Raw genomic sequence first — 22,832 nt, forward strand, 5'->3', positions numbered from 1 at the left:
CCTAATTCGTCCTCCTGGCCCCAGAGTTGGGTGGGCCATGCACACCCAGTAGATGACCAGAGCCAAGAATCCCAACAGTGACGCTCCATGAAGCCCCAGGCACCTTCCTCTATCAGTTGTCAGCCTAGCTTTGATATGGCAAGGGACACCCCTCTCCTGGGATGCCCAGTTCCTCGTTATCAGTGGGGACTGAGGAGCCTAGAAATCGTCCCCCTCAGCTTTGCCTCACATGAACTCATCCTCATATTCCTTTCCAAGTATCCTGGATCCTCCAACTTCTTCACAAAGACCAGTGTCCTTCACAAACGTTACCCATCCACACTCTATATCTCCAGTCTGTCATCAGAGTCTTCCTCAATTCCCCACCTTCCCACAGTCTGGAATTCTCTGAACTGACCCTATGCTTAATCCATCCTTGAGACCTGAGATGGGACTTCCAGAAGGACACCAGACGCCTGGAAGGGAAGACGGGGCTAACCTGGGGGTGGGGAACAGGAACATATTGATGTAGAGGAGGGTGCCTCTACAATGCCTCTCCAGAGATTGCCTATGCACTTGCCCATTGTGGGGGTGCACAGACTCAGAGAGAAACATACAGATAAGCCAAGCACAAAAACACACAGGTACAGAACACTCCCAGCCTCTGCTGGGCGCTCAGGTGCTGGGCTTATGACCAGGTTCACAAAGACCCACAGTATAGACATGGGCAATACCATGAGGAACACACACACGCACACACAGAGAGAAATAGAAAATTGGGGCCACCCAGACAGTGCCAAAGGGCACACACACAATGGACACTACCCCATACGCAAACTGGAACCACAGTTATTTAAACTTTATTTCACTGACTTGGTGAGTGGTATAAAATAAGCCATTATTAGACAAAGACTGATTTTTCTGACATTATTACAGTATATGCTTTCCAACGCACAGAAAATTTGGGGGACCCCACCATATCTGCTCATCTCGCCATGAGGATAGATCACAACTTTTGTATCAAATCATCAGAGATTGAAATTAAAAAAAAGAAAAAGAAAGCAATGAAAGAAGAAACATCTTTACTAAAGATCATAAACCAGAACAGAGGACAGAAAGCAATTTGCAGGAGGGTGAATTAGAAAGCAAAACAATTCATAAAAACAAAAAGTGAGACCCACCATGTCCCTGAAAATGGTAACACTCCTTAGCTTAGGATGGGTGCTCTGGAGAAGCCCTAGGTCAGAACCATTCCCTAGTCAGAGAGAAAGGAATGAAGATCCTGTCAAGAACTTGAAGTAATCACAGTTTTCTCAAGCACAAGTAAGAACACAGAATACATTTCCCCTGAGCACACAGGGTTTGTGACTGATGCATGCTCTTCAGGTGAGCCAGGTGGTAGAGATGAAATCTCTTCGGCCACAAATGCTCACTGTGACATCAATTGGGTAGTAGGTCTGGGCATGTTAGCAAATACAAATGCAGATCCTTCAATCCTCACTTGTACCTGAAACTTATGAGGAATATATCAGAGTGCATGTTCCATTAAAAGGGGTGTAAATTCAGAAAAACAGGTCCCAAAGAGTCGCCTTCAGTGTTCTTATACTAAGTGAGAAAAGTAAAACATTTGCTGCACATTTAACACTTCTCTCCAGTGTGATCTCTCGGGTGTCTAATAATGCTAGATTTGTGATTAAAAGATTTCCCACATTCAGTACACTCCTATGGCTTCTCTCCAGTGTGAACCATGAGGTGTGCAGTGAGGTGAGATATTAGACGAAAGGACATCCCACATTCTTTACATTTACAGGGCTTTTCTCCAGTGTGAACTCTCTGGTGTTCTTTGAGTAGACATATCATTGAAGGACTTCCCACAATCACAGCACTCATACGGCTTGTTGCCACTGTGAACTCTCAGATGTCTAAAAAGGTGAGATTTTAGGCTAAAAGCCTTTCCACATTCAGTACACTCATATGGTTTTTCTCAAGTGTGAACTCTCTGGTGTCGTTTGAGGCTGTACTTATTACTGCAGGATATTCCACAATGACAGCACTCATATCGCTTGCTGCCACTGTGAACTGTCAGGTGCTTATTAAGGTGGGATTTTCGGCCAAAAGACTTACCACATTCAGTACACTCAAATGGCTTCTCTCCAGTATGAACTCTCTGGTGTAGTCTGAGATAAGACTTATCACTGAAGGATTTTCCGCAATCACAGCACTCATATGGCTTGTCGCCACTGTGAACTCTCAGGTGCTTAGTAAGGCTGGATTTTTGCCTAAAAGACTTCCCACATACAGTACACTCATATGGCTTATCTTCCGTATGAACTCTCTGGTGTTGTTTGAGGTAAGACTTATGACTGAAGGATTTTCCGCAATCACAGCACTCATATTGCTTGTCGCCACTGTGAACTCTCAGGTGCTTAGCAAGGCTGGATTTTTGGCTAAAAGATTTCCCACAGTCAGTACACTCATATGGCTTCTCTCCAGTGTGAACTCGGAGGTGTATAGTGAGTTTAGACCTTTGACGAAAGGACATCCCACATTCTCTACACTCATATGGCTTCTCTCCAGTGTGAACTTGGAGGTGTGCAGTGAGGTGAGATATTAGACGAAAGGACTTCCCACATTCTTTACACTTACAGGGCTTTTCTCCAGTGTGAACTGTCTGGTGTTTTTTGAGGGTAGACTTATATTTGAAGGACTTCCCACAATCACAGCACTCATACGGCTTGTTGCCACTGTGAACTCTCAGGTGTCTAGTAAGGTGATATTTTTCGCTAAAACCCTTCCCACATTTTCTACACTTATAGGGCTTTTCTCTAGTGTGAACTCTCTGGTGTTGTCTGAGGTTAAACTTATTACTGTTGGATTTTCCACAATGACAGCCCTCATATCGCTTGTTGCCACTGTGAACTGTCAGGTGCTTAGGAAGGCTGAATTTTTGGCTAAAAGACTTCCCACATTCAGTACTCTCATATGGCTTCTCTCCAGTGTGAACTCGGAGGTGTACAGTGAGCTTAGACCTATCACGAAAGGACTTCCCACATTCTCTACAATCATATGGCTTCTCTCCAGTGTGAACTCTGAAGTGTTCAGTAAGGTGAGCCCTTTGACAAAAGGACTTCCCACATTTTCTACACTCATACAGCTTTGCTTCAGTGTGACCTCTCTTATGTCGAATTAGGTTCAAGATTCGTCTAAAAACTTTCCTACATTTGTGACACTCATAAATCAGTTCTCCACAACAGTCACCGTGACTTTGAACAACTTTCAGGTTGTGGCTGGCAGCATCTTTACATTCATCCCAATGGTGATGACTTTTTCCATCAAGACATTTCTGTGAAATCTCACTGCCACAGGGTAGCTCCTCAGTGTTGAGAGTGGCCTGGTGCTTGGGAAGCTCTGAGTTGTATTGCAAGACTTCCCCAACCTCCCTGCTGGCTGAAGGCACCGAATATAAGTAGAAGTTGGACCTGCTCACAAAGGAGGCCCCGTCCATAGCTTCTTTCCAGGGCTCGTCTCCACATTCATTCCTCTGTTGCTCATGAGAGTTTGCACTGAAACAGAAGTCTCCAACACATGGGTCACTACAGAAGAAGGCTTTCTGCTCAAAGTCTGCTGCATGTGACCCACTGAGGTGCAAAATACCTTTTAACACAGAGAAACACCGCTTACACAGAGGGATCTTCTGGGTGGCTGGAGCTGTCTTAGAAGCCCTGACCTGCGACTCTCCTTTTATAGATACACTCTGAGCAGAACAGGCCTCATCACCATTGATTTTATGCCAACAACCTGAAAAGTGAGAAAGGGTAAGGAAATGAATGCTGAATGTGGTGACAGGGGGAAGTCCCAGTTACACATCACACGTTGGTTCCATACAATTGTCAGAAAATAGGGGATGTGCAGGAAGGATTAGTAAGAGGCTTTTGTCACTTTCTGGGCTAATGAAGATTACAAAACAGGGAGGCCTCACCAGAAATATGACACAAAAATGGAAAGCACCACATGGATTTGAATATGGATTTCAAGCTAATACTTCAACTTAAAGAAGTCAGCATGGCTTGTCTGCTGGGTACAGGCACAAGCTTTGCAAAAGATGGGTTAGGTCTTACTCCAAGTAAAATTCAATAAAGGAGTAGCTGGTTTTGAGGACTAATTAGCACGCATGTGCACCTCATAACACATGTGCAAGTCAATGCTGCGGAATATTACAGAGGCACACATGTAGAGGAACAGGTGACAAAGAGGTGAGCAGTCAGCACTGGTCCAGAGCAACACAGCTTGCTATAGTATTCAGGGAAGAGAATATAACAAATAATTGATTGAAGGTCTCACAAGAACAGCCTCTGTGTCATGTAAGTAAAGGCCATAGCATGGAACAGGTCGCCACAAAGAACCTTTATCTAGAGAAAGATGGCAGAAGCTGAAGCCATGCACATGGAAACTGTCAGCCTCCCATGAAGAGAGAGTGCAAGCTGGGACCCATGAAGCTCACTGCAAGACTCCTGACTTTGTTTCCTGTACATTCTGTGGTAACAGGAGTTAGAGGGATGTTCATGGAGTCCTCTGCTCAGGACTCACCATCCAGCTCATTCATGTCAGTCACAGCACATTTCACAAGACAGTGGGGAAAATTACCAGAGGCCATGTTCTCGCTGTGGGAGAGAGAAAGCTACCCCTGAGGAATAAAGGCAGACAGGTCATCACCTCAGGACACTGGGAGAACATCAGGTCTTACCTACAGATGACACAAGTGAAAATATTTCCAGCATCACATCGCAGTACAGAAGTCTCTGAGCCTCATCAAGGAGCCCCCACTCCTCCTGAGAGAATACAATGGCCACGTCCTCAAAGTTCATAACCTGTCATAATGGAGATAGTACAGCCCATGATCAGCTTTACTCCGAAGATTCTAAGTCTGTCATACTGCCCACCCTCCACACCCATCTGCTCTGTCCACTCCAGAGAAAATACCGGGCCTTCATCCCATGAAAGCCACTGTTTTCTTATATTTATACTGACATTTTGTCTTCCTACTCTAATAAAGGCATTTGAGCAGATAAGACTCCTGAGCTCTGGACCTCCCCTGTACGCCACACTGACTTTTATCAACAGAGTGGTTGTTAAAACCATAGGTGAGAGAGAGGTGCTGGCCATAAAGATACCGTGAGTGATTTGATACTGGTCTTGTCAGTCAATACCCTCAGATTGTTTCTCAAAGACACCAAATACATGGCATCACACTGGACCCTCTTGACCCCAATTACATGGCATCACACTGCACCCTCTTGAGCCCAATTGCAAGGTGCCACGGCCATAGCTTTGCACTGCCTGTTGCACAGAGTTCTTTGAACAACCCTTCTCTCACACAGCTTCACTCCCAGAAGCACAACGTCAAAGGTAATGCAAATTTGTTTCCTAATCACCTTTTTTCCCCAAAATTACAGTTCACCATGTCCATAATCTCTTACCCCTTACTCTTCTCCCCTGCCCATGCCAGTGGACATTTTGAAGCCTGGGGAACACTGATGTATGCTATGTCACTCCTATTATCCAGGGTGTCATCCCCAATAACAAAAGGCAGGTGGTTAGGTAAATGGCACCTAAGCTCTGTACCTTGAATATAGTGCCAAACACCCCTCCTTACAGGCAATTGCCCTAAAATTCACCTCACTGGATCATCCAGACACCACCAGAAATGGGCTTTCTGGTCATTCACTCTTATGTCAATGTCAGGGTGCTGTGGCCATCAATTCACATTCCCTCTTCAAGTGCAAATCACTCTTTACCACACCACTCTCACACCTGTACTCCCTTAGCCCCAGCCCCCATAGTCCTCTCCTTAACGACATTACTTATCAAGTGTTGTCCAGAGAATGCTTGCTAACATCTCTCACTTAACCATGATCTCTCCTTGACACTCGACAGGACAACTTCTGTCCCTATGCTGTGTTGTGACCCACAAATACTGGCCACAGCAGGAAAGCCAGTCCTCGGGCTCACACTGTCCCTTCTGAGCTATTACTACCATTACCAACCTGACCATGATTCCCTGTATGAAAGTGATCTACAGTCCTGGCTGATGTGTCTCAGCTGGTTGAGCATAGACCCATGCACTGGTGAGGTCACATGCCTGGGCTGTGGGCTGGATCCAAAATAGGGGTTATGCAGGTGGAAACTGATCATTGTTTCTTGCTCATCACTGTTTCTCTGTCTCTCTCCCTCTGCCTTCCTCTCTATATCTAAAATCAATATATACATACACTGGGTGGCCAGATTATTATGATCACCTGACATCTGTAGGCAAATTAGCTATAATTTTCCGCTGAAGTTGCTAGAGGGCCAGACCATTATAAATAGGGAAGCAGTTTGTTTGCCATGGCAGTAGAAGTGATTTTTTTCTAAAGATATGGGTAAACAACGCGATTTAACAGCCTTTGAACGTGGGATGACTGTTGGCACTTGGAGCCATGGAGAGAGTATCAGCAAAACAGCTGAATTCGTTAAATGTTCCAGAGCAGCTGTTGATAAAGTGTTTAAAGACTGGACTGTCAGCCAAAAATCTGGGTCTGAACGTGCGAATTGTGGCCGTCAGCGAATAGTCAATGTTAGGCCAAGACTGGTACAAGACAACAGAAGGGCAACAGTGGATTAAATTTATGCAGATCTTACTCAGGGATCCTCTCAAATGAACTCTGACCGCACAATAATAATCTGGCCACTCAGTGTGTGTGTGTGTGTGTGTGTGTATAATATACACTGAGTGGCCAGATTATTATAAACTCTGAACACATAATAATCTGGCCACTCTGTAGATATATATATTTAAAAAAACATACCTGCCGGTTCCTAAATCAGCTCACTCTTCACTCCAAGCCCCTGCACATTCTGGAACCTAGGCCCTGGCAGTCCTCGCACTCATTGCACTGGGTGCTAAAAACAAGGTCCACGGCATGAAGCCCAAGTCCTGGCCTTAGGAGTTTGGGCTTAGTGTCTGTTCAAACTCCCCAGGTCCAAGGGCTACAAGAGTGGCTGACAGTCCCAGGACACCACTATCTCAGAGGCCACAAGTTTGTCAGGCCCTGAAATAAGTTCCACAAACCTTGTACACCTAATCCGATTCTGCATTTGCAGGAATTTGTGGAAAGGAAATGGTCTGTTGAGAGCCTGGCAAACACCGCCAGGATCTAGGGGTTAAGGCTGCTCTGTACCCTTGCCCAGCCCAGAGGCCAGGTGACCTCCAGATGCCTGTATTATCTCAGGGCTCAGTCCTCTGTGCTCACTCTTGTCACTTACCTTATCATTTACAGGACTTCCCCTTCCTGTCCACAGCTGCTGTCCTCTGTCTTCTAGTCTTTTCCTCCTCTGAGCAATGATAGTTAAAGTTAGAACCCTAAATCAGAAAATGTTCCCCCCCTTTTTTCACAACCATCTATTGTTAGGTCTGATCAAATAATTGAATAGGTACCCCCGCCCCTGGGAACTTACCTTTATGCCATTTCACAATGGATATTCTACTTGCTTGGACCACATTCCACTTGCTAAGACTGTTATCTCTCCCCTCCAGCATTTCCCAGAATGCAGACCTAAACAGAGAATTCTCTGACCAGAAATAGCCCACCTTAGAGTCCTTTAAAAATCTGACTCCCTTGCCCTGACCGGTTTGGCTCAGTGGATAGAGCCGTCGGGCTTGTGGACTCAAAGGTCCCAGGTTTGATTCCCGTCAAGGCCATGTACCTTGGTTGCAGGCACATCCCCAGTAGGAGGTGTGCAGGAGGCAGCTGATCGATGTTTCTCTCTCATCGATGTTTCTAACTCTCTATCCCTCTCCATTCCTCTCTGTAAAAAATCAATAAAATATATTTTTTAAAAAAATCTGACTCCCCGTCTTTGGGCGCTGGTGCCATTTTGGGGCTCAGCCCATCTGATACCCTGATGACCTAATAAATTCATAATTCTTCACCCTTTCTGGCCTTGTGCGATTCGCCTTCAGTGACCTGAACATTTGATAGCAAAACAGGGGAAGGTTCTATGGGGATGGGGAACCATCGCTCTGGCTTCAGTCACCCAAAGTTTGCTACTGGGAGGGCAGTAGGCAGTGGCAGCTCAACCTGGGCTTACCTCCAAATTCTATTGGGGTGACTCGATTACAGGCCTCGGTTAGACCTCCCTCCCTTATCAACCATCCTGAGCCAGCCAATGACTATGCCAGATCAGGAATCTCTCCTTCTCCACTGCTGACCCTCCATCCCACACCGGCCAATCTTCTCTAGGTGAGTGACGATCCACAAATTCACTCATCTCGAGTCTTCTGCCCACCCTCTCAAACTGACTTCTCGAAAGACTCTCATCGTAAAAGTCCTAGCGCTAGGCCAGAAGGAAGACTCCACAGCCATTTGGCTTTGGATCTTTCTGGAGTGGGGGCGCCAAGTTCAGAAGGTCATCTCTCATTTCCCATGGTGATTTGTTTAGCTGCGGGGATGCGTGCCCTGGTCACCTCTGGGTTTCTGGTCTGTCAATCACGCTTCCTCTCTCATGGGCCACGCCACACTCCCTCTGCACACTCACGGGGGAGAGCATGCCTAACCACCTCATTTTTTTTTGTAACACTGTTTGGCCACAATATAAACTAGATCAGTGATGATGAACCTATGACAGGCCTGTCAGAGGTGACACCTGAACTCATTTTTTTGGTTGATTTTTCTTTGTTAAATGGCATTTAAATATATAAAACAAATATCAAAAATATAAGTCTTTGTTTTACTATGGTTGCAAATATCAAAAAATTTCTCTATGTGACACGGCAACAGAGTTAAATTAGGGTTTTTCAAAATGCTGACACGCCGAGCTCTAAAGGTTTGCCAACACTGAACTAGATGATAAGGCCCAATGGCCTAAAAATGGCACTTTTAATTTTAACACATTGCAAAATTTAGATAATTTCTGTCACGGCAATGGAAAATGGTCAGAGATTCCCTACATACAGGCCTTTTTCACTCTTCCGTCTCAATCCTTTCTCTCAGTTCTGCTGTACCCATTAGACCTTTCTCCTTCACACAAAACATCATACCCCTAACATTTCCGATGCTGAATGTACTTTTGACCCAGCAGACCATGAGCGTCCATCTTCTTACACAACCCTTCCCTCACTTGCAGTAGGTTCCCAAATCCAGACCCTCCTAACCAGCAACCACCTTCTCCCCAGATCCTGAAAGCCAAAATCCCAAGAACTCGAGTTCCAATACAGCCTTTTCCCACCTAACACTTGCTCTCGGGCCACCCTAAGACTGCCTTCCTCAACAGCTGCTTCTATTCCTACACCCATTCTACCCCTGAGGGTGGGAGCAGGAACTGAGGGTATTGGCTGGGTACACATTCCATTTTCCATGTCTGACCTCGCACAGATTGAGAGGCATCTCAGGTATTTTTTTACCAACCCAACCACCTTTACTAAGGAAGTTAAGTACCTGGCCCAGTCCTAGGGCCTGACCTGGCATGACATCGGAGTCATCCTGTCGTCCTCGCTCACCCCAGAGGAGAAGGAGCACATCTGACTAGCAGCTCAGGACCATGCTGTGCCCTCCACAGACAGGACTCAGTGGCCACCCCAGATGGGGCTATCAGGTCAGTTCTCCAGGGCACTGGCTCTGTAGCCTGTCTCATTGTTGAACTCAAAAGGCTGCCCATAAGGCGGTCAATTATGACAAACTTAATGAAATCACTCAAGGCCCTGACCAAAACCAAGTTCTCCTCCTCTCTGGCCTCACAGAAGCCTTACACAAATTTACCACCTGAGAACCCACCTCCCCAGAGGGAGCCCTTCTTCTGAACAGCCATTCTATATTCCAATCAGCCCCAGACATACACTATAAACTTTGAAAAGTAGACACAGGTCCACAAACGCCTCAAAAACACCTACTTAACCTGATCGTGGAGGTTTTTAATAACAGAGAGGAGGAGACCCCAATTCAAAAACAAAGGTGAGATCAGGCCAAGGCTGAGGCCCAGGCGAAGGCCCATCAGCTCCTAGCCACTGCTCTCAAGAACCCCAAATGAAGTGCTGGTCCTCCAAACAAGAGTGAGTCAGGGGCTAAGCCTCTTCCGGGCCCATGCTTCAAATGCAACAAGGAAGGACTTAGTCCTGCTCAAACCCGAGACCCCTGGCTGTGCCCTACCCACAGCGAAGAAGGGAAGGCCAATGGAAATCAGACTGCAATCTGGCCCCTCCAGGTCAGACATCGGCCAGCCCAGCAAGACCACCCTCTGGATGCGCTCTGAAGCTCCCAGACCTTCTGGAAATGGCCACCGAAGACTGAAGCTGCCCAGGCCCGGAGAGGGCTCCACAGACTTACGTCAGCAGGACAGAGCCTCGGGTAACAATGTGGTGACTGGTAAGCCCATCTCCTTTTTAATTGGCACTGGAGCCACTTATTCTGCCCTCCCAGAATTCACTGGGACCCTTGTCCCCTCCTCAGTCTCTATTATGGGGGTTGACGGATTAGTTTCACAGTCATTAGCCACCTCACCTCTACACTCTATCTTATTAAATACCCCCATCAACTCTTTCCTCTTTCTAGCTCAGTGCCCAACCAGGACTACAGTGCATCCCCTCATAAACCTGACTGTCCCAAACAACAGTCACCTACCTCAGTGTCACTCTCACCCCACACACCTGTGCCATTCCTTAGACGGTAAATGCCTTATCCCTTCCATGACTGTCCTTTCTTCTGAACAAGAAATACTCTCCTTTCTCAGGCTCGCTGGGTACTCTTGCCTCTGAGTTCCCAGCTTCAGTCTTCTCACAAAGCTACTCTATGATAGGACCCCCGCCTCACTGGGCCTTTAGATCCTTTAATGCTCTGAAAACTGCTCTCACCTCGGCGCCTTCTCACATCCCCTCACCCCCTTCCCAAAGAACAACTTTCTTTGCTGCAAAACTAGAAATGCTTACTTAAAAGTCTGGCTACTATCAGAAGCTGAACTCATTACCACCCAAACCTGAGCATGTATCACTAAGGAAAAATGTGGCAGTTTTAAATCCAAGCGCCTGGATGCCTGGGGACAGGCTGCAGGGCCTGCTCTCTCCTCCCCTTGCCTTTTCTCCAGCTTCATGTGCCTACACATACTTTTGCAGAGTCTTTGGTAGCTTAAAGGCGTTGGAGCATTGCTGGGTTAAATGATAAACATCTAAATACTTTAAAACAGAATAAAATACTGGAACATTGATTGCTAGACATGTTTTTAATTTGCCTGCTCTTCGTTTTTATTACGCATGGTCTCTTGAACTTTGAGGAAGGCACATTAAAGTAAGAGTGATTTAAAGTGTGTTCATAAATGTACATGCTGTTTGTTTACTTTGTGGCTAAAGCTGGTTATTTGTGGATGGGTAGAAGGATTGTGTTGACCAGTGAGTCAAGACCTGATCACCCCTGATGTCCCAGAGGAACCCCTTCTCTCCTAGTAAGCTAAAGCCTACCTTTATTTCCAGCGCTCATTCACAGTTCTTGTCACTATCATTGAAAGCCTCACAGGTATTCCTGCTTGATATTTGGGAACATCTCTCCCCTTTACTAGATTTCTTCAACGTCAAATCCCTGGACAAGACTGGCAAATTGACTTCACTCACATGCCTCCTATTAAACACACACACACACACACACACACACACACACACACACTGCAAAGGACACAAAGTAGGGAAAGATTCCATAATACAGGGAAATAACAGAGCAGACAGGAGGCCAAGACAGTGGCTCAGGAGAAGCCTCTGTCTCCCCAACTCTTAGCTGTACCCCATGTAACACCCAAATACCCTCCAGAGGAACTTCAGTCCCGAGTAGCTCTTGGGGCTATGCAGGAAGATCCATGGTTAAAATTGTCGGGGAAAATATATCCTGGCCCAGGGAAGGGCCCATGATACCTTACAGGCTATTCAAAATTTCCTACATATAGGATACATTTACAACTCCTACAACCCCTCATCACCTGTCCTAGCCTAGTTTTCCTACTGCAAGATGTCATCAAAACCTGTTCTACTTGTGAGAAACCAAGATGGCGGCATAGGTAAACACGGGAGTTTGCTGCCTCGAACAACCACTTCAAAAATACAACTAAAAGACGGAACGGACATCATCCAGAACCACAAGAAAGCTGGCTGAGTGGAAGTTCTACAACTAGGAGGAAAGAGAAAAGCATACCGAGGCTCAGAGGAGGCGCAGTGCGGAAGTAAAATACTAAGGTGCGGAGTGCATGCGGAGCGGGCTGGAGGCTGAGGGCGCGGTTGTCGTTTTCAATCTGGAGGGAGTCTCAGGCTCTGAGCTCCAGTTCCGGGCGAGTCTCTAAGGACCCAGACTCATATGGGAGAAGCGGGACTGTTTGGCATCGCTCAGAATCCTAGGGCAGCTTTCTCTCCGAGGGGCTTGCAGCGATTACCGGGACACTGAGAAGCAAAGCCTCTGAGGGAAAGTCTGAGAGCAGCCATAATTGCTAACCCTGCCCTGCTGACCCCGTGGGACCCACCCCGCCCAAGCCCTGCAGGGAGGCTTTCGCTGGATAGCCTCAGGCAAAGGCTAGATTAGCACTTCCCTAGAGAGCCAGGAGACAGGAAGCCCAGAGGTCAGAGTGGGACCATCCAGTTTGCAGCTCCATGGAACCATAAAAGACACACTCAGGGGGCAGACTCAGTGAGCACCAAAACCCCATTGAAGCAAGTCTAGCCCAGAGGGGTGTCTCCAGCACAGAAGTTCTCCCACTGCAGACACAGCTGATTCTCACAGCCAATTGGCCTGGAGGTCAATTCCTCACAGTGATAACTACAACAATCAAGGCTTAACTACAACAAGACTGTGCACAAAGCCCACAAGGGGGTGCACCAAGAGTGTCTACCTCAGGTAATTGGGACACTTAGCACAGAAAGGACCTCTATCGACACAGCGAAGCATAAAAAATGCCGAGACAAAGAAACAGGACACAAACGACAGAATTGGAGGAAAGCAAACTGTTGGATATAGAGTTCAAAACCACACTTTTAAGGTCTTTAAAGAACTGTTTAGAAGCCGCAGATAAATTGAGTAAGGCCCTTGAAAAGACTGGTGAGACTGCTGATAAATGTAGTGAGATCCTCAAGAAATCTAATGAGACCCTCGATGTTGTGATAAAGGACCAACTAGAAATTAAGCATACACTGACTGAAATAAAGAATATTATACAGACTCCCAACAGCAGACCAGAGGGTCGCAATGATCAAGTCAAAGATTTGAAATACGAAGAAGCAAAAAACATCCAAGTGGAAAAGCAAAATGAAAAAAGAATCCAAAAATATGAAGATAGTGTAAGGAGCCTCTGGGACAGCTTCAAGCGTACCAACATCCGAATTATAGGGGTGCCAGAAGATGATAGAGAGCAAGATATTGAAAACCTATTTGAAGAAATAATGACAGAAAACTTCCCCTACCTGGTGAAAGGAATAGACTTCCAAGTCCAGAAGCGCAGAGAACCCCAAACAAAAGGAATCCAAAGAGAACCACACCAAGACACATCATAATTAAAATGCCAAGAGCAAAAGACAAGGAGAGAATCCTAAAAGCAGCAAGAGAAAGAAAATCAGTTACCTACAAGGGAGTACCCATACGACTGTCAGCTGATTTCTCAACAGAAACTTTGCAGGCCAGAAGGGAGTGGCAAGAAATATTCAAAGTGATGAATACCAAGAACCTACAACCAAGACTACTTTATCCAGCAAAGCTATCATTCAGAAGTGAAGGCCAGATAAAGAGCTTCACAGATAAGAAAAAGCTAAAGGAGTTCATCACCACCAAACCAGTATTATACGAAATGCTGAAAGGTATCCTTTAAGAAGAGGAAGAAGAAGAAAAAGGTAAAGATACAAATTATGAAGAACAAATACACATCTATCAACAAGTGATTCTAAGAATCAAGTGAATAAATAATCTGATGAACTGGTGATTGTAATAGAATCAGGGACATAGAAAGGGAGTAGACTGACTATTCTTGGGGGGGGGGGGGTGTGGGGGTGAGTGAAGAGATTAGACAATAATCGTGCACCTATGGATGAGGACAGTGGGTGGGGAGTGAGGGCAGAGGGTGGGGTTGGAACTGGGTGGAGGGGAGTTATGGTGGGAAAAAAGAGTAACTAATGTAATAATATGAACAATAAAGATTTAATTAAAAAATAAATAAATAAATGAAGTGAGGCATTATAAAAAAAAACAAAAAACAAAAAAACCTGTTCTACTTGTTACTCAGTATCTTCCCAAGGACAGGTTAGATCAGACCCCCTTCTTTCCCCACTCATCAGAAAAGGGGGCAAATCTCTGAACAAGACTGGCAAAATGACTTCACTCACATGCTTCCTATTTTTTAAAAACGAAAGAACAAATATCTGTTAATCCTTGTAGATGCCTTCTGAGGCTGGGAAGAAGCATTCCCCATTGAGTCTAAAAATTGCACAGAGGTCACACAAGCTCCCATTCAGCCCATCATTCCCAGATCCAGCCTCCCCACCTCATTACAAGCAGATAATGGACCTGCTTTCATATATCAAATAACTCAACAGGTCTCCTCCAATCTGAATATCCTGTGGAATTTACACCCCCCACCAGCTCCAATCTTCAGACGAGGAAGAAAAGAGAAATTCCTTCGATAAGTCCCACCTAACTAAATTAACTCTCAAAACTAAAGAACTGCCAAAACTGGTTTGGCTCAGTGGATAGAGCGTCGGCCTGCGGACTGGAAGGTCCCAGGTTCGGTTCCGGTCAAGGGCATGTACCTGGGTTGCGAACACATCCCCAGTGGGAGATGTGCAGGAGGCAGCTAATCGATGTTTCTCTCTCATCAATGTTTCTAACTCTCTATCCCTCTCCCTTTCTCTCTATAAGAAACCAATAAAATATATTTTTTTAAAAAAAAATAAATAAAAAACAAACAAACAAAAAAACTAAAGAACCTTAAACTGATCTCCTACTGCTAGCCTTTATGCACAACAGAGCAATCCCCCCACCATGCACCCTCCTTTCTTAGTCCCTTTGAATTCATGTATGGAAGACTCTTCTTATTAGGAAACTTACCTTTCACAGAAATCCTCTCGGAGTCTATGTCCCCATTTTAAATCTATTCCAACAATTACTGAGAGAACATGCTAATCAAGCCCTCCCACCACCTTGTATGGGAGACATCCGCTAAGCCTCTACAGCCAGGGGGCTGGGTCCTTGCCATGGTCAGCAAACTGCGGCTAGTGGCTCTTCCTAAGCCTTAGGAGCACCCTATTTAAGTTAATAACAATGTACCTACCTATATAGTTTAAGTTTAAAAAATGTGGCTCTCAAAAGAAATTTCAATCGTTGTACTGCTGATATTTGGCTCTGTTGACTAATGAGTTTGCCGACCTAAAGGAAACCCACCCATCAAATAATTTACAGCCCCGATGGCAAGGCCCTTAGCAGGTACTCCTAACCACCCCACTGCAGCTAAAGCATCAGAGCAAACCCTGTGGTTCCACCTCTCCAGATTAAAACCCATCCCCAGAAAACTTCCATCACGTGAGCTGGAGTCCCCTATTACAGCCACCAGGTTGGGCCCACCAGACTACGCCTTACCCGCATCTATCGCTCACCCAATGCAGATGTAGCCCCAATAATCAGTGTTTACCCGTCCCCGTAACCCACCATATCCGACACAAGAGCACAGTTCAGATAATCCCTCTCCTCATAACCCTGGGCATCACAGCAGAGGCTGGAACTGGCACAGGGGGCCTAACCACTGCTCTCCCATTTGGAAATCCTGTCTCAGGTCCTACAAGAGCTCTGGATGCTAGCAATGGGCACAACTGGGAAACAAGAACCTCGCTCCCTGGGTAACCTCCCCTCCCCTAGCAAATAACTAGTCAGGCTACTGAGACCCCTGACCTTTTCTCCCTAAGGATCACACCTAGGCCCCAGTTGCATTTCAGCTCCAGGCCCAGAAAAGCAGCAAAAGCAGACAAGTGACGCTGTGGCAGCCTCGGGACCAGCTTCTGCCTCCCAAGTCCCCCAACAGGACCGTTTTCGAGCCTTCCAGGTGGCCTAATAAATCCATAATTCTTCTCCCTTTTTGGCCCGCGTGTTCCTCCTTCCGCGAACCTAGTATCTATGGCCCCAGCGTCCTGAGAGTGAAGGTAGAAGTCCTTCTGTCCACAGCTGCTCTCCTCTGTGTTCCAGGCTGTCCTTCCTCTGAGCAATGTTAGGAAAAGTTAGAATCCGGCCTCAGAAAATGTCCCTCCGTTTTCACAACCATCTATGGCCCCAGAGTCCTGAGAATGAAGGTAAACGCCCTCACGTAAAACCTCCCCTCCTCTCTGTGTTGCCTTTACACCCACAACAGGCCCGGGTCCCGAGTCCTCCCTGCGCAGTCGCACCATCACGTCCTCACAAGGCGGCCCTGCGGCCTTTCCCCCTCTTCCCCCATCAGCCATGTGTCACCCACGAGGGACTCACCATTCTGAGCGCTGGGACCTGGGCGGCGGGACCTGAGAGGCCGGTCCCCAAGGCTGGAGGGTGAAATGGCGTCCGGCTGCGGGGACGCTGTGCGCAGAGAGGAGTCCGGGAGGCACGGGGACCCCAATCTCGGGCTGTTGGGCTCAAGGAGCCTCAGACACACCCCGCACGGCAGGCGCGCTGCCTCCCAGGCCTCCTCCTCCTCACGACCAGCGCCCTGAAGCCTGGGAGTTTGAACAAAGACCTGAGAGGAGAATATGACCACCGCGAGGAGGAAGGCGGAAGTCCCGCCTTAACCGGATGCACAGACAGCAAAATGTGCTTTAGCTCCGCCCACGTCGGCGCATGTCCTTCTGGGTAATGTAGTTTTCTCCACGGCCCAGGGGAATAGTAGCATCCCAGCCAATGACTTGGGGGATAAAGATGTGACGCAGGGAGTGATGCCTGGGGAGGGACAAGATGAGACCAGAAGCCTGGCTAACTGGAACAGACTGAGGCATCTCCAAGGTGAAGAGGGAGGGGAGGAATGCAAGAGATCCACCAAAGAATATATACACAGGGGCAAAATGGGAGACATTTGTAAAACTATCAACAATAAAAAATACATGTATTTTTTTTGAAATTTTAAAATAATGTAGCTCAGCTGGTTTGTTCAATGGTTGAGCCTCAAGCTATGAACAAGGAGGCCATGGTTTTTATTTTATTTTTTTGGGTTTTTATTTATTTATTTTTTAATTCTTTATTGTTTAAAGCAGTGGTTCTCAACCTTCCTAATGCCATGACCCTTTAATACAGTTCCTCATGTTGTGGTGTCCCCCAACCATAAAATTGTTTTAGTTGCTACTTCATAACTGAAATTTTGCTACTGTTATGAATCATAATGTAAATATCTGATATGCAGGTTGTACTTTCATTGCTACAAATTGAACATAATGAAAGCATAGTAATTAATCACAAAAACAATATGTAATTATATATGTGTTTTCCGATGGTCTTAGGCAACCCCTGGGAAAGGGTGTTGCCTTAGCCCGGCCGGTGTGACCCAGTGGTTGAGCATTGGGTGACCCATGACCCAGAAGGTCAGGGTTCAATATCCAGTCAGGGCACATGCCTGGGTTGTGGGCTCAGTCCCCAGTAGGGGGGCGTGCAGGAGGCAGCTGTACAGTGATTCTCATCATGGATGTTTCTATCTCTCTATCTCTCCCTCTCTCTTCCTCTCTGAAGTCAATAAAAATGCATTTCCTATATAATGAAAGCCTAATATGCAAATTGACCGAACAGTGGAACAACTGGTCGCTATGACACGCACTGACCACTAGGGGGCAGACACTCAGTGCAGGAGCTGCTCCCAGCCTGCAGGCCCCAGGCTAGCCAAGGTAGGTGCCACTTGAGTCCTCCCCACCGATCGCCCCATCGGTCACCCCGCAGTTCGGTCTTGATCACCGGCCAGGCCAAGGGACCCTACCCATGCACAAATTTCATGCACTGGGCCTCTAGTCCAGCGGTTCTCAACCTGTGGGTCACTACCCCTTTGGGGGGTCGAACGACCCTTTCACAGGGGTCGCGTAAGACCACCCGAAAACACATATGTAATTACATATTTTTTTTGTGATTAATCACTATGCTTTCATTATGTTCCATTTGTAACAATGAAAATACATCCTGCATATCAGATATTTACATGACGATTCATAACAGTAGCAAAATTACAGTTATGAAGTAACAACAAAAATAATTTTATCTTTGGGGGTCACCACAACATCAGGAACTGTATTAAAGGGTTGCAGCATTAGGAAAGATGAGACCCACTGCTCTAGTCTATACTAATAAAAGGGTAATATGCTAATTAGACCGGATGTCTTTCGGTCGACCTTCCAGACAAAGCCACAGTGGTGGGGGCCAAGGCAGAGGCGGTTAGGGGCGATCAGGCCAGCAGGGGAGAGCAGTTAGGAGCAATCAGGCTGGCAAGGGAGAGTAGTTAGGGGTGATCAGGCAGGCAGGGGAGCAGTTAGGGGCATCCGGCAGGCAGGCAGAGTGGCTAGAGGTGATGAGGTAGGCAGGCAGAGGCAGCTAGGGGCAATCAGGCAGACAGGCACAGTAGTTAGGGGCAATCAGGCAGGCAGGCGGGTGACCGTTTAGGAGCCAGTGGTCCCGGATTGTGAGAGGGATGTCCCACTGCTGGTTTAGGCCCGATCCCGCATCAGGCCTAAACTGGCAGTCAGACATCCCCCGAGGGGTCCTAGACTTTGAGAGGGTGCAGGCCGGGCTGAGGGACACCCCCCCCCCCCCCCCCCCGTGCACAAATTTCGTGTACCGGGCATCTAGTACATGTATAAAAAAGACTGCCCATCTTTCGAGCATTCTGAGTTTTGTCCAGTAGAGGGAAGCAGCGAGCCGTATCCAGGCTCCTTCCTAATCAAGGGCCCTCACGTGGGCTGAGCCCTGGGAAAGAACTGCCTTTTGGGTCCCAGGATCCACTCCTGTGTGTGAGCATCAGACTCCACCGTCTCCCCAGGATCGGCGTGTCTCATCTCACAACTACAGTCAAAATTTCTTTCCTTTTCTGAAAATTTTTACCCCCAGATTTCTTCCTGTCTTTTTAAATAAATTCGTTATTGTTGAAAGTATACATACCCCCCCTTTTCCCCCCATTGCACCCCTCCAGCCCGCCCTGACCCCCGACCCCGGCCTCACCACCCCATTGTCTGCGTCCCTGGGCCACGCACAGACGCGTGCAAGGTCCATGGTTGGTTACCTCCCCCCACCGCCTCCCCGGCCCTCCCTCCGAGGCCCCGCCCTCTGTTCCATGCTCCCCTGTCTCCACTCCCATCACCAGTTTATTTTGTTACGTCCACTCCACATCCGAGTGAGATCATGCGATGAGACTCACCTCCTTCACACAATTGACATGAACGTGCTCTGACCTTTTCCATGTCACCAAAGCGGTCATCTGGTTTCCTGCTTTCAATGCCACTTATTTTTTCACAAATTAGCCGCAGAAATAGAGACAATTATAATATACAATGATGTGTGATCACAGTATCTGATGCAGATTCTCTCTCTCTCTCTCTCTCTCTCTCTCTCTCTCTCTCACACACACACACACACACACACACACACAAAACACTCTCAGGTTCAGCCTGTTTTAGTTTGTTCGTTGCTTTGTTTTGTTTTTTAAAATATATTTTATTGATTTTTTTACAGAGAGGAAGGGAGAGGGATAGAGAGTTAGAAACATCGATGAGAGAGAAACATCGATCAGCTGCCTCCTGCACACTCCCTACTGGGGATGTGCCCACAACCAAGGTCCATGCCCTTGACCGGAATCGAACCCGGGACCCTTCAGTCTGCAGGCCGACGCTCTATCCACTGAGCAACACCGGTTAGGGCTGTTTGCTGTTTTTTAAATGTCTTTTTGCTGGCTTCAGAGAGGAAGGGAGAGGGAGAGAGAGAGAAACATCAACGATGAGAGAGAACCATGGATCGGCTGCCTCCTGCACGCCCCACTCTGGGGATGAAGCCCCCAACCAGGCATGTGTCCTGACCGGGAATCGAACCCTGACCTCCTGGCTCAACGGTCGACGCTCAATCACTGAGCCACACCGGCCAGGCCTGTTGCATTGCTTTTGGACTCTGTCCTTTAAGAAAATTACTGGCAGGAGTAACCGTACCTGAGGACATAGGAGGGTGCACAATGCCACTCGCTCAACAGATGTTTACTGTGCTCCTACTGTGCGTGACAGCACATGGGAGGGGCTCCAGTAGAAACAGGAGATGCGCCTGCCCCCAGGGACCCCTCAGAGCGCCCAGGGTCAGCGGGTTGTCCACCATCCACCCCCCACCACCTGACCCTCCTGGAGGACTCTCTCCCAGGGCACCCCCATCCCCCAGGGCTCCCAGCAGGAACCCCGACATCACCCAGGCAGCATCCAGGGAGCGGAGAGATGGAGGGCAGAGAGAGCCCAGGCCTGGGACTGAGGCAACAAGAAGAGAACCCGCTCATCCCAGCAGCTTTTCAGGAGCCAATGTGTGGGGGGTGCAGGGTGAGACCTCAGGAATGTGTATTCCAAAGGCTGGCCCTCACCTGGTTCCAGCAACATTGGGGGGCGGCGGGGAGGGGGAGCCAGAGTGCAGGTCTAGGGGAGCAGGGATCCCACAGGTTTTACAGGGAGAGCCCTGCCGTGGCCGGAAGAGGCTGCAGGATTGGAAGACAAACTGGCTTCTCCACACACACCAACGCCCACACACACCATCCACACACACACCATCCACACACACCAACGTCCACACACACACACCAACGTCCACACACACCATCTACACACACACACACACACACACACACACACACACCATCCACACACACAATCCACACACACCATCCACACACACCAACGTCCACACACACACACACACACACACACCGTCCACACACACCATCCACACACACACACACACACCATCCACACACACACACACACCAACGCCCACACACACCAAAGTCCACACACACACACACACACACACACACACCAATGTCCACACACACCATCCACACACACACACACACACACACCATCCACACACACACACACACACCAACGCCCACACACACCAACGTCCACACACACACACCATCCACACACACCATCCACACACACATGACAACGTAAAAAAAAACATTGAAACCTGTAAAGAATTTTTGTGAGTTTATTTGAGCCAAACTGTTGACATATGCCGGGAAGCAGAACCTCAACGAATTGAGATAGTGCTCCGGAGAATGGCGGGTTACATCCGTATTTATACATGAAATTCATTGGTGACAGATTTAAGGAGGTGGGATTAAGCTAAGTGGGGAAACCTCTAGGATAGGATAAAAAGTAAAATGATGGACACATACTTAGGTGGGTGCAGGAACAATTAACATGATAAATGAAAAATCTGCTGCATCTGTCCTGGGCCCAGCACACCTGGCTGTGCCCCCGGGGCTCCAGATACAGGAAGGTCAAGTTACCCAGACATGTCAAGGGTGTGTTATCATAGATGCAAAAAGACAGACAGGCTCAGTTATGGTAAAGGTGGACCTTATCAGTGAAGATACCGGCTTAGGACGTAACTGCCCACCATAACGGCTTTTAGTTAAGGTTTAATTTCAGACCATCCTTTGTGGTTACTTTAGGTCTCTGAGTCAGCAAAACTGCCATGCAGGCCTCCCCTGAGCTTGTCAGGTCAGCATGTGGCCCCTTTCGTCCACACACACCATCCACACACACCATCCACACACCATCCACACACACCATCCACACACATCATCCACACACAAACCAACATCCACACACACCAACACCCACACACACCATCCACACACACATCATCCACACACACCATCCACACACACATCATCCACACACACCATCCACACACACCATCCACACACACCATCCACACAAACCAACATCCACACACACCAACGCCCACACACCATCCACACACACCAACGCCCACAAACCATCCACACACACCATCCACACACAAACCAACATCCACACACACCATCCACACACACCATCCACACACACCATCCACACACACATCATCCACACACACCATCCACACACACATCATCCACACACACCATCCACACACACCAACGCCCCACACACCATCCACACACCATCCATACACACCAACATCCACACACACCATCCACACACACCATCCACACACACCATCCACACACACATCATCCACACACACCATCCACACACACCAACGCCCCACACACCATCCACACACCATCCATACACACCAACATCCACACACACCATCCACACACACCATCCACACACACCATCCACACACACCAACACCCACACACACCATCCACACACACCAACACCCACACACACCATCCAGAGGTCCTCAAACTTTTTAAACAGGGGCCAGTTCACTGTCCCTCAGACATTCCACACACGTGCACTGCGGGCCTGGGACAAGTTGGCTGCTAAGCAGGACAGGCAGCTGCGGCAAAAACACCCGGTGGGCCGGATAAATGTTTTTGGTGGGCTGCATGTGGCCCACGGGCGTAGTTTGAGGACCCCTGAGTCACAAACCAATATCCACACACACCAAAGCCCACGCACACCAAGGCCCACACAGGGATCTCACGCCTCCAGGCCAGTTTTCCTGCTTCCTCAGCAGAGAACGCCCTTCCTCCTTTTCTCCCAGCCCCCAACCCCCAATTGCTCCTCCTACTTCATTCTCCCAAGACATCGCCTCCTCCTCCAGGAAGGCCTCCAGGACGCCCCCCGCAGTGTCCTCTGCGATCCTCTGGGCGTGCGTGGGGGAGGGGGGTGT

The 22,832-nt window shown here is 47.9% G+C and overlaps 1 protein-coding gene across 5 annotated transcripts; it reads right to left on the reverse strand.

Moving 5' to 3' along the window:
* Nucleotides 1–1,041: 1,041 nt before the first annotated feature.
* Nucleotides 1,042–19,459, reverse strand: LOC138998651 (zinc finger protein 551-like). 5 transcript variants are annotated; one of them, XM_070400772.1, is made up of 4 exons: nucleotides 7,474–7,707; nucleotides 7,282–7,350; nucleotides 4,724–4,847; nucleotides 1,042–3,777 (listed from the first exon to the last, which is right to left on the reverse strand). In XM_070400772.1, the coding sequence occupies exons 3-4, from the start codon at nucleotides 4,842–4,844 to the stop codon at nucleotides 1,964–1,966; spliced, it is 1,935 nt and encodes a 644-aa protein (XP_070256873.1). In that variant the 5' UTR covers nucleotides 4,845–4,847; nucleotides 7,282–7,350; nucleotides 7,474–7,707; the 3' UTR covers nucleotides 1,042–1,963. The 5 variants fall into 5 exon arrangements, with proteins under 5 accessions (XP_070256873.1, XP_070256871.1, XP_070256872.1 ...); XM_070400770.1 differs by lacking the exons at nucleotides 7,282–7,350; nucleotides 7,474–7,707 and adding an exon at nucleotides 19,400–19,459; XM_070400771.1 differs by lacking the exons at nucleotides 7,282–7,350; nucleotides 7,474–7,707 and adding an exon at nucleotides 16,476–16,733.
* Nucleotides 19,460–22,832: the final 3,373 nt, after the last annotated feature.

This window comes from Myotis yumanensis, unplaced genomic scaffold (genome assembly GCF_028538775.1).
Source record: "Myotis yumanensis isolate MYYU_CA2020_CCGP unplaced genomic scaffold, mMyoYum1.0.hap1 SCAF_20, whole genome shotgun sequence".
Classification (NCBI taxonomy): Eukaryota; Metazoa; Chordata; class Mammalia; order Chiroptera; family Vespertilionidae; genus Myotis; species Myotis yumanensis.

Coding starts and splice junctions, on each gene's coding strand:
- LOC138998651 (XM_070400770.1), bottom strand. Junction 3,778..4,723: donor TTCACTTGTGTCATCTGTAG/GTAAGACCTGAT, acceptor CTCACTTTTCAG/GTTGTTGGCATAAAATCAAT.